This window comes from Haliotis asinina, chromosome 2 (genome assembly GCF_037392515.1).
Source record: "Haliotis asinina isolate JCU_RB_2024 chromosome 2, JCU_Hal_asi_v2, whole genome shotgun sequence".
NCBI lineage: Eukaryota > Metazoa > Mollusca > Gastropoda > Lepetellida > Haliotidae > Haliotis > Haliotis asinina.
Window position 1 is genome coordinate 13,625,501 of NC_090281.1, and position 12,473 is coordinate 13,637,973.

At 40.0% G+C, this 12,473-nt stretch overlaps 1 protein-coding gene across 1 annotated transcript in view; it reads left to right on the top strand.

Moving 5' to 3' along the window:
* The window catches only part of LOC137273259 (DNA (cytosine-5)-methyltransferase 1-like), a 36,350-nt gene extending 26,592 nt beyond the window's left edge, over positions 1-9,758 (top strand). The window contains exons 27-36 of the mRNA XM_067805797.1: positions 239-362; positions 640-791; positions 1,468-1,599; positions 2,232-2,434; positions 3,576-3,687; positions 3,867-4,016; positions 4,335-4,501; positions 4,858-5,101; positions 5,853-5,969; positions 7,436-9,758. Coding sequence (XP_067661898.1) covers positions 239-362; positions 640-791; positions 1,468-1,599; positions 2,232-2,434; positions 3,576-3,687; positions 3,867-4,016; positions 4,335-4,501; positions 4,858-5,101; positions 5,853-5,969; positions 7,436-7,624 — 1,590 coding nt within the window. The 3' untranslated portion in view covers positions 7,625-9,758. The remainder of the gene's footprint in view (positions 1-238; positions 363-639; positions 792-1,467; positions 1,600-2,231; positions 2,435-3,575; positions 3,688-3,866; positions 4,017-4,334; positions 4,502-4,857; positions 5,102-5,852; positions 5,970-7,435) is intronic.
* The last annotated feature ends 2,715 nt before the right edge of the window (positions 9,759-12,473 follow it).

A 12,473-nucleotide genomic window follows, 5' to 3' on the forward strand; every position in this document is an offset into this window, starting at 1 on the left:
CTCATTGGATAATTAGCCCAGTGTCAGCCAATCATGTTTTACGTTATTTCAGTTAAAGTCACATTTACATTCTTGCAGTATGGAAATGACTTAAATAGGTACTCAGATATTGAATCAGAATAGCAGTAATGGTTATCAAAAATCGAAAGTTAAGGTGTCAGATTTGATTAATCGAATCGTTCCAGCCTTATTACACAGCATACAAACAGATCAAACATCATGGCTGTATCTGTTCCAGGGAAAGGGCAAAGGGAAGGGTAAAGCTAAAGGGAAATCTGCTGTGGAAGATACCGATCAAAAGGAGGCAGAGAACATTCAGGTTCATCGTCTCAGAACCCTTGATGTGTTTGCAGGCTGTGGAGGTAGGTTGAATTTCAAGATAATGTTCAGCAGTTTGGTAGTCTCTTCCGGCAATGTCCGAACACAACATTGAGTTATTCATAGTAGAAACTTTGTCTGAAATAAAAAGTTGAAGTGGGTTACCAAGTGGTTGAAGCATTAACTTATCACACCTAAGTCCTGGGTAGATTCCCCACGTGAGAAAAAATGTATGAAGCCCATTTCTGGTGTCCCCTACAGTGATGCTGCTGGAATGTTGCTAAAAGTGGTGTGTAGCTAAACTGACTCTCTGTTGTCCAGGTTTGTCTGAGGGTTTCCACCAGGCCGGCATGGCAGAGTCAAGATGGGCCATCGAGAAGGAGGAACCAGCTGCTCAGGCGTTCCGCCTAAATAACCCTGGCTGTACAGTCTTCTCAGAGGACTGCAACTTGCTGCTGAAGTGGGTCATGGAGGTAGGCAATACTCATTTCAGTGAGAGGGGCAGTGGGTTGCCTAGTATTGGAAGTGTTTACGCCTTGTGTCGAAGAGTAGGATCTGATTGTCCACATGGGTAAAATGTGTGACGTCCATTTATGGTGTCCTCCGCTGTTCATATTGCTTAATGTGACATAAAATGACACTTCACGCACTCACGTGGTTAATGCAGCATATGGAATCCTGAGGTTTCTGTTGATTCAAACTTTATTACATAACAATGCCTGTTATTAATGCCATGGGGTAATGGTTATAGCAACCGCTTGCCACACGGAAGACGGGGTTCGATTACCCAAATGGGTACATTGTGTGAAGTCTATGACTGTTGTCTCCCGTAAAATATTGCTGGAATATATATATAACCATACTCACTGTTTTGAATTTAATTTACCGATGAAACTTGACATTGTTATGGGATGAATAGAGTGGTGTTGGTTGGTAGGTGGTAAGTGTGGTATTCCATGTTTGGTAATTAACTGACCATGCTGTATGTAGGTGGTAAGTGTGGTATTCTATGTAGGGTAATTAATTGACCATGCTGTATGTAGGTGATAAGTGTGGTATTCTATGTTGGGTAATTAACTGACCATGCTCTCTGTAGGTGATAAGTGTGTTATTGCATGTTGGGTAATTAATTGACCATACTCTTTACAGGGTGAGAAGTGTGACAGTCACGGTCAAAAGCTGCCCCAGAAGGGGGAGGTGGAGTTGCTGTGTGGGGGTCCCCCATGTCAGGGCTTCAGTGGAATGAACCGATTCAACTCTCGAGAATACTCGAAGTTCAAGGTACAATGCTGCCACTTACTTTTGAAACAGTCAGGTCAGCATTCTTCAATAAAAAGCATGTTTTTTTATGGTAATAGATCCTTCTATCCAGAGTTGCCTCCCTTGGATAGCAGGATCTGGTCCTGGTATAATGTCATGGAATACTGGTTACAATATTATTTTGACACACTGCTTGCGAACAAAATCTTGTTGGTATCAAGGGGCGGTGGGCTTGTTAAGAGGTTTAATCATCCTCTTATCACACCAAAGAGCCAGATTCGATTTCCCACACAATTTGTGAATCCCATTTCTGATGTGACCCCACTGTGATATTTCTGAAAAATTGCTAACTCACAAGCTGTTAGTATCAGCGTTTGCATTTCATGAACGTTTTATACCTTTGTCAACATTTTACTACAGTTGCTAAACATGTGCATGCCCTTACTTCTACTCTCCTTCCTCAGTAATCAGTATTTTCTTTTAAAGCAAGTTCATCATTGATCTACCATTATTTCTCCTTTATGGTTGTGGGGCATTGGGATACTGCTGGAATTTTGCTAAAGGCGGTGTAGAACTAAAGTCACTCACTCACCTTTATGGTTGTCTGTAGTAATTGTATGTTTGTAATGTATACAATATCTTCTAACTTTTAGAATTCGCTGATTGCATCCTACCTCAGCTACTGTGACTACTATCGCCCACGGTTCTTCCTTCTGGAAAATGTTCGGAACTTTGTCAGCTTTAAACGCAGCATGGTGCTGAAACTAGCACTACGCTGTCTGGTCCGCATGGGTTACCAGTGCACATTCGGAGTACTGCAGGCTGGATGTTATGGTGTGTCACAAACAAGACGCAGGTTGGTTCACATCATTTAGTTAATGTTAGTGAGTGAAACATGTGCAACACACACACCACTCTTACACCAATCAGAGCAGTGTAAAACCATGCTCATTCACTCACTAATATATTAAGAGCAAAGCAAATAAGGTCTGATAATTCTGATAAGGGGTGAAACAGTATATTGCAGTATTAGTAGAAAGCGTTCACTCATTACACTGAAGACCAGGGTTCGACTCCTCACACATGTTCAGTGAAGCCCATTTCTTATGTGACCCGTGGAGGTCCCGGGGTAGAATAGGCCTTCAGCAACCCATGCTTGCCATAAAAGGCGACTCAGCTTGTCATAAGAGGCGACTAACGGGATCGGGTGGTCAGGCTCGCTGACTTGGTTGACACATGTCATCGGTTCCCAATTGCGCAGATCGATGCTCATGTTGTTGATCACTGGATTGTCTGGTCCAGACTCGATTATTTACAGACCGCCGCCATATAGCTGTAATATTGCTGAGTGCGGCGTAAAACTAAACTCAATCACTCACTCACTCATTTCTTATGTTTCCTGAGGTGATATAGCTGGAATAGTGCTATAAGCAGCTTGAAACCTAACTCAATCAATCACTTGATTACAACCCTTACAGGACTTTAATGTTGCTGACTGTGGTGCCCATGCAGTTATCAGGGAAGGAATAATAAGGTCCTGTTCAGTTTCGTGCTCTTGCACCATTATGGAATCAATGATCATAATAATGATGCTGAATTTTTCAAATGCTGACTATTTAGTAGAGCTGGCCATTGATCAGATCACAGAGATTCTTGATCATTTTCTAAATATCAATTGATTATAAGAAAATATCAGATGTAACTCTGAGCAAAAATGCCACGTAAATCTCAAAGAAGAATTGTAGTAACACATTTACAAATAGATTATCAAGGGAACATCGCCCTGAACATAATTTAGATGGAGCCCATTCATAAAGTTGTAACTTTGTGTTGTGTTAGTTATTACTTTATTCTGCAACCAAATGTTCATGTGCAATATTATTGATGGCACAGTTTTTATATTCGTAATCATTTGTAAGTTTCCAGTTGATATTTCCAGTTATTTGTTATTTTAGCAAAGCTTAAAATTTACATGATTTTAATCACTACATTCACAGAGCAATCATCCTGGCCGCTGCTCCTGGAGAGAAACTACCCTTCTATCCAGAGCCTCTCCACACCTTCAGTAGAAGAGCCATGCAGCTGTCTGTTGTCGTGGACGATAAGAAGGTAACTTAAGTATACTTAGCATCAAAAGTGACCAGCAGCGCAAGGATGCTTTTGTGGAGCAAGCAATTGTTTTCCAGCTGTCTGGAATTGGATTTGTTTATTTAATACTGATTTGCGTTGTTTAAATAAGCTTATGTCCTGCGCTGTTCATGACCTTGACCTTATAATTTGTGTTGCAGTTTAACTCCAACATCACTCGAATAACATCAACACCATTCCGCACAATCACAGTGAAGGACACTATGTCTGACCTCCCAGAGATCCGCAACGGAGCCAAGGCTGAGGAGATCAGCTACAAGGGAGACCCACAAACACACTTCCAGAAAATGGTACTTTGATATTTTTACTGGCAAAGCTGAATACAAGCATCATCCTTGTGATAAGTGTGCAGTATGGTCAGACAAAAATGTCGTATTAATTATTGGCATTCCTCAGTTTAGACTTGGGTACGTCTGTTCATTCCTCTCAGCATTTTCTCCTCACATTTTTTATTTCCCTATTTCCCTGATACAAATATAATCTTGTCTCACCAAGCTGTCGTGCATACTTTAGACTGTCACCAGACATCCGTAATTCCTCATAGTTGAACATTTTTGTCAGCTGTCAAAGAACTGCAAATAATACTTGATTGTTGTTCGATGTTTCAGATCCGAGGTAAGCAGCACCAGCCAATTTTGCGTGACCATGTGTGTAAAGAGATGAGCGCACTAGTCCACGCCCGCATGCAGCACATCCCTCTGGCCCCAGGATCCGACTGGCGGGATCTGCCCAATCTGGAAGTCAGGCTGTCAGATGGGACCAAGACTAAGAAACTGTAAGCATGATGTCGGATGTACGGAAGATGCTAAAATTGTATTCGCGATTGCTTTGTGAGGATGGTCACTGATGATTTCAGTCATCAGGAAAAAAACTACTATTACTATACTCTTACTATTGATTTACAGCCAGAATGATATATACTGTATTTTCATGTGTATATAAAAATAATACACTGCCTATGAAGTTCAGCAGAAATGAAGGTAAAACAAATTTTTTCTGATTGTACAGCCAAGAAAATAGACACTGGGTTTTCCCCACCATGTTATGCCACTCTCTCTTCCTCCCTCACTTCTCTCGTGCTCTCTCACTAACACAGCTCCACTCAGTATGCAGAACTCTTTTCTTTTGCAGCCTGTACAGTCACCATGACAAGCGAAACGGCAAGGGTCCGAAGGGAATGTTGCGGGGCGTGTGCACCTGTGCAGAAGGGAAGCAGCCTTGCGACTCCATGGACCGCCAATTCAACACCCTCATCCCATGGTGTCTGCCACACACCGGCAACCGACACAACAACTGGTCCGGGCTGTACGGCCGCCTGGAGTGGGACGGATTCTTCAGTACAACCGTCACCAACCCTGAGCCCATGGGTAAACAGGTCAGCAGCATGCAAACAGTATTTGTTTGATCGGCATTCTAGAAGTCAACGACTCAAACTGAAACATACAACTTTGTGGATGAACACTTCTTATTCGTTGCATAGAGCGACGTTTCGATGAAGGTTCTTACATGGTTATCAAGCCAAAAGCGAATGCTACCAATTAATGAGAGGTATATGTACATGGTATATTTTGACAAACGGCAGATTTACATTAACAATATGTCATGATTAACCACTGGTACATAATTGGGAGAGGCCAGTGAGAGACTATAACAACTGAGACAAGTGACAAAACCAATTAATAAGGTCGATGAAGTTTGATTAATTCTTCAACGACAATATGTAGTATCATCCTTGGTCTCTGTTTATCAAAGGTTTGTTTTTGATGGCTTCCCAAGAGTTTTCATTTAATGAAGTCTTTAATTCTTGGTTGCTAGGATTTCAAATTTGTCACACTTGATTTGATGGGTAGGTAATTTTTGTTGGTGATTGGAGAGGGCTGATTTGCTGTCTGCTTCAGCTGTTGAGGTTTTATGTCTTTCATGCTGATCTCAATGAGATGGGAGGTTTCACCCATGTGAGAGTCGCCTCATTCACAATTGATCTTGTGTCCATCTTCCTGGGGCTTGCTTTTAGGAGAGGAGGATATGTAACAGTCATAATATTTTGGATGTTCTATTTTCTCTGCCATTCTATTTTCATGAATGCCGTTGTATTCCTGTCTGAAATGTGATTTTCATTGTTCCAGGGTCGAGTGCTTCACCCTGAGCAACATCGTGTGGTCAGCGTGCGGGAATGTGCTAGGTCTCAAGGCTTCCCTGACACATACAGATTCTTTGGCACAATCCTGGACAAGCACAGACAAGTAAGCAAAAATATATTTGGCTACCCATGAAAACCTGGCTTAGAGTTGCTCATCAGTAACCCATTCTTGTCTTAAGAATTAACTTGGTTATCATATGACAATTGATACTCATGCTGTTGATCACTGGATTGTCTGGTCCAGACTTGATTATTTGTAGACCGCTCACATATAGCTGGAATATCGCTGAGTGTGTCGTAAAAATTATGTTGGGCATGTTCAGAGATCATAGGCAGAGACGTTCATTGTGTAATGCTCTACCCACTGTTGAGGACAGGTATCTGGCTTCTGCAGTAAACTGCAGTTTACTGTGCAGAGTTGTGTCCCTTAGTTATGAAAGGAAGTTGTAATTGTGGTCTAAATTTTAGTTCAGGATGATTGTTCTAAATGGCAAACAAGGATAAGGTCAGCACTGACCTGACATCTGACCTGTTTCAGCATGTATGAGTGCCACTCGCTGGCGCATGCCATTATCAGTGGAGGGGGCCCCAGGTTGTCTACAGTGTAGTGTAGTGCAATGAGTGAAGCATGAGCCTTAAGAGCAAAGCATGTGCAGCTACACTCGGAATCAGTTTCATCGTTGTGCACTGCGCATGCACTAGCCTACACCTACTCTCCCTTTCACAAACCAGATGGGTTTGTTCATTGCCTTGGACCACCTACTTATCATAAAATGAGTTCTCACTGATGCAACTTATCCTTGTTTACCAGTAGATGTCTGCACCATGCCGTTGCTGATGGGTTTCAACGTACCATGAACATTCAGACTAACCTCACTCACCAATCTGACCCCGTCATATGACTGAAATAGTGTTCAAAGAAGAGTCTCAAACCGATTCACCCATTAATATTGCTACTATCTACACCTCTGCACATCCTCTTCCCCAGTAGAATGGCCACTTTCATATCTAAAGAGGTTGAAAGATAAAACTAGTTGTTATTTGACTTAAAGCCTGTGTCAGTATGTGTCTGAAGGGAGTATCAGTGGTCTAAGTGCTGCTAGCGTTTTGGATCATCCGTGAAGTTCCGGGTTAGAATTGGTGTTCAGCAACCCAGTTGACATAAGAGGCCACTAACAAGACTGTTGTTGATGTATCCTTGATGTTTGTTTATATCTTCTGAGCCAGAAGGGAGAGGGGAACACAAACAAACATCAAGGGTACATCAACCCATGGTCCCTCAGAGACCAGTGAACAACATATTTATCCTGCACCTCAATGTTAATTTAGAACTGTCTAAAGCAGGGGTATTGGATCATACACTTCAGCCAATACCCATGTGGGGACTCAAACCTGGGGAATCAGCAAGACAAGCACACGCTTACACCACTAGGCTACCCCACACCACCAAGAGGTCAGTGGTTCACCCAGTCCTACAAGCCTGCACATATCAGTGAAATAATCTTGAATGTTACATTAAACTCCATTAAACATCACACAGTATAACCTCACAGTACTCCTTTCTTTCAGGTTGGTAATGCCGTGCCACCTCCCATGGCCCGAGAGATCGGTCGTGAAATCAAGAAGTGCCTAGTATGGAAAACTCAACAAGAGAACAGCCAGTCTCAATTTGATGACAAGAAAATTGGGGAGAAACAGGAAACAGAAGACAAACCAAAATTAGAATCCCCAGTCAAAGCAGGTTCTTCTAAATGCTAGTCAGAAGGCAGAAAGTAACTGTGGTTGAACATATCCTTGCTGAGACATTATCAGCAGCAATGACTGGCGCCAACATGGCAACGGAAGTGAAGGCTTGATGTACTGATGATGAGAAAGTAATACATGTAGACTTACGGATCAGTGTGCTAATATAATTAAGATGAATAATACAAATTAACAATGCTTTGTATGTAGAGAGGAGAGTGACGTGACAAAATCCCACTAGTCCACTCACTTATTCAGGGAGAAATATTAATCCCCTGTCTGGTGGAACAGGTCCAAAAGAGTGGTGAGTTGCACACCTTGATAATCTCCAGGGTATATGCTCCAAAAGATCTCCATTTGCACACGGGATACATCTGTGGCTTGGCATGAAAATTGTATTATCTCCCTTTGCTTGCTTTTTATTCAATCTGATGTCTATGCTGTTATGTTGAATCACAAGGCTTCAATCATAACAATTAAACACAATTTTTGAAGGGGTACTCTGAAAGAGGTGGGAGTTCTTGTATGTATTTGATAAGGTTTCAGATATGTCAGTTTGTATAATTTTTTTCCCTTTTTTTTCGGTTTCACTGTGAGTAAACCTTGGTAGCTGTGGCTGCTATCTTTGTTAACACTGGCAAGCACAGTTGTAATGGCTTAGCTGATTGGCTACAGTGGGAAGGTGTAGCCAGCAAGGGAGGGTGATACAATTATCAGGCCGAGCCATAGATATATCCAAAGTACAAGTAGAGATTTATCAGAACATATGCCCTGGAGATTATCAAGGATGAAAACAGTTATAACACTGGATTTATCAGCTGTGAAGTTGTCCTTTACTATTGCCATCCAGGAATACATGCAGAAATACTTTAACTACCAATGGCTCTGTGGCTTATAACTGAGCTGATTTAAAAAATACTGTGCGGACTTACAAATACTGTCCAGAAATACCTCATGTAAGCAGATTCAAATATGCCTGGTGACGTTAATCAAGCATTTGAAAGTTATGAGGAGTCAATTTTATTCCACATATGAATTAGCAAAAAATATTGTTTATCAAACTTGATGTACCACTTCTGTTTTTACAGTGTATTTTAACAAAATGTGTGTGTGTGTGTGAGAGAGAGAGAGAATCATTTCTTTTCTATCATGGTTTAAGGTTGGTTATTTATTTTGAAAAAAAATATTGTTTTGTATGCAGGTTAAAATACATACCTATGTCCAGTAAGCTTTATCATTTTCTTGTCAAAGTTTACATACATTTGCTATCTCAGAGGGGTGAACTGCTGGTATTAATTAATGTACTTAAGTCATCCCTTACATGTGCCAGGATATTCTTCAGATCCTTTATTTGGCTATGATAATCAGTGTCAGCACAGTGCATTTTGATGGGTTTCACCAAAGTGTTAAATGTCAAAAGAAGGAAAAAGAAATTCAGTGTAGACATTCTAAATGAAACTTACGTTCTCGACATCACTAAATTGTTTATGACTTGTTGACCATGATACACAAGTGGGCTCTAGTTGCATGTAAGGTAAACCAATTGTAGAGAGTCGGTACTTGATGAATATCATGAAATATGTCAGAGGCTTGATCATGAAAGAGTTTTTGAATGTTTAAGTCAATGAAGAAGTGATTTTAAAACATGAAAATTAGGGAAAAAATATATCTTTTTAGATTTTTATCAACACTTAGGTTTTATTGTATATGTTATATCACCCCACTACCATAACCAAGCATAGAAGTTTGACCACTCATTGTCCTCACTCTGTAATAACCCTTTGTAATAACCCTTGTATAGTCACTGTGAGAGAGAAATTGTAAATAGACTCAAGTGTACATAATGTTCATAGTGCTCAGTTTGTTCACATATGATTTTATTTTGTGTGCATTTGAATGTCATCACTGTCAAATTCTTTACATATGTATATTTAAAACGTCTTGTTCGTTTATGTTTACTTTTAGTACCAAAGTGATATATACATATATACCTGTTTTTACAATGTTGCAAATGCATCAAAAGATCATGCTTCCAGGGGAAAAAAAACATAGTTGGTATCAATGGAAAGCTGCATGTTGCAACATGAAATCACTTGTACATTCTTATCCAACTTGTTGTATAATAAAGTACCTACTTTTATTTCATGAACTGCTGGTTTTGTTCTGACACAAATTGGTTTATGAGACCAGAAGTGAAATTGGTCTTCATCAGCCCATGTTAGCTATTAGAGGCAACTAACAGGATCAGGTGGTCAGGCTTGCTTCATTGGACAAGAGATTTCGCCATTTGTGTCACAGGTTTTGTGTTGTTGCAACTTCACCCAGGAGCTCTGTAGTTGACAGGTGTACTTGTACAGCTCTTGTTACGTCAGGACTGACCTATGAAGATCTGTGATAGAATTGGCCTTCAGCAACCAGTGCAAGGGGAGGGGGACTGAGTGGCAAAGCTCTGACACGTCAGATTATTTCAACTGTGTAGAGTGATGCTCATGATGCTGATCACTGGATTGTCTGGTCAAGACTCAATTATTTACAGACTGTCTGTCAACAGATAACTGGAATAATTGCTGAGTGCAGTGTTAAACAGCAAACTAACACTACAAAAACACAAAACAAATTTCCAAGAATTTAATAAATAATCCATTAAAAATACAGCAACACTGATTCCGAATGAGCTACAGAAACAGCAACAGTTGACTGGTGTAAGTACACATGAACATCCACGGAATAAACAGTTTCAACTTCCCAATCTTGTTTATATTATTTCAGGTATAACATTTTTACATAGAGAAAAAAAAACAGTTCCAAATTCATCAATCTTTGTCATAATATTTTATATGATGGCTGGGATCAGGGTGGGGTATAGAGATAGCAGCTAAGATTTGATAATCCCATATTGAGAACATGTCGGGTCCTAACATACACAACAACATCAAGTCGATCTTCGGGTGGTCATGCCACACAGACATTGAATATGATGCTTTTCTATGGGTGTTAGGTATTATACTCTCTTACATATCTTAACATTAACTTCATGATAGAAAGACACACAAGATGTTAATAGATGAGACATATTCAATACATATGAAAAGGCACAAAAAAATATCTTTGAGATGACCCTTTGTGCCTGTAGGCAGTGTATGCATTTCATGCCATGGTGAGCCGACTTTCAGTTGTCATACCTGCCATCTGAAGTCTGATCTATTGTATTCAGCAGTATTTGTACTTTTAGTAAGTTTTGCCCGATTTTAGAAGTAAACATGCTTTTTTGGATATCCTCTTACACATCCCAGTGTTACCTGCATCATATGTCATATTTGGGATTTCACTTTCTTAGTAAAGTACAAATTCTAGTACTAGTACTCAACGAGTACTAGTACTCACATACATATGTTGCATTTGACCACTTTCTAAATGGCATCGTGTAATCATAGCTTTCGGCCGTGGGAGCCGTGCCAATTTACACTCATCAGAGGGGTACACAAAGTACGCAGTCTAGACTACCAGTTGTCCGACTTTCATTTTTGTGGAAGTCGCGGTGGCTGAGCGGGCTAGGCGGCTGACTTTGTGTGCTGGCGATTAGGTGCCTGACTCTGAGGGTGCGGGTTCGAATCCCGGATGGGACTCAACCGAAAAAAGTACTAGAATTTGTACTTTACTAAGAAAGTGAAATCCCAAATATGACATATGTTGCATTTGACCACTTTCTAAATGGTAATCCCAGTGTTACCTAGTTACGAGTTATTTTGACAGCCTATTTGCAGTTTGAGGGATACAAAGTAACAGCCTAAAAACATTTCTTAAAATTTTTGTCAATTTCCAACAGTAAGTAAATATTTCCCCTTGATGAGAAACAAGTCTAGATGCATTGAAACCTTCACCAAATCTATGCTTACATATTTAAAAGCTACAACTTCATTGCACCTGCTACAAAAAAGAGAAATAGCTATTTATGCAAACACAGCGAACCTCTGGCTGACAGGCTTTTCAAGGGAGATAAAATTTAATATACAAAGTGACTAAAGCATTCATACAACATATTATATTCCATATGCAACATAAGTTACAGAACAACATATGGTATGGATTTACAACCTCTTTACCATTTACAACACAGTTTCTGGCACAGTTTTACAGTTTCCCTCGTCAGATGAATGATTGACAAGTAAGACATGTATGTACAAAAGGCAAGTGTCATGGAATTAAAGATTGAGATGTACAGAGATCAAGGAGATTAAATGGTATGTTTTGATTTACAGAGTTCAAACAGATTGAGTGGTATGTTTATGCATAAATTGGTGTAGATATATAATCGAATTGGTAGATACAGAGTGTTTATACAACGAAAACCATATTCACCTATGAAAACATAACGATAGGACAACAAGTCACACCAATGCACTACACTGATTAGAAGCAATACGGGAAGATGTACACAGTAAATTGGAACCTTATTTTTCTTCGCCCCAAGCATTCGGCCGGAAAACACTCTGATCTCGTTACATTTCTCGCGGTGGACCCATATAACCTCCATCAATTTTCTGCAAATCACTGATGAGTAAACAAAATATCAGTGTCTTCTGAATTGATGATATGGCTGGGATTTCTCATTGCATGTTCTGATAAGGCCATGAAGAACTCTGAAATCAGCCTAACAGAACATGCTGTCAGAAATTCCAGCCATACTATCGGTTAGGGTTCTGACATGAAATGAACCTAAAATTACATGTACTGAGTTGATCAATCCTTCAGTTGGTAAAAACATTGCTAATCATGACTGATAGTGATGAAAATGATTACACAATGTTTTCCGTTCAGATTCTTGTTCCTACAATCGTAAAAATTATAGAACAATTAAAATCTT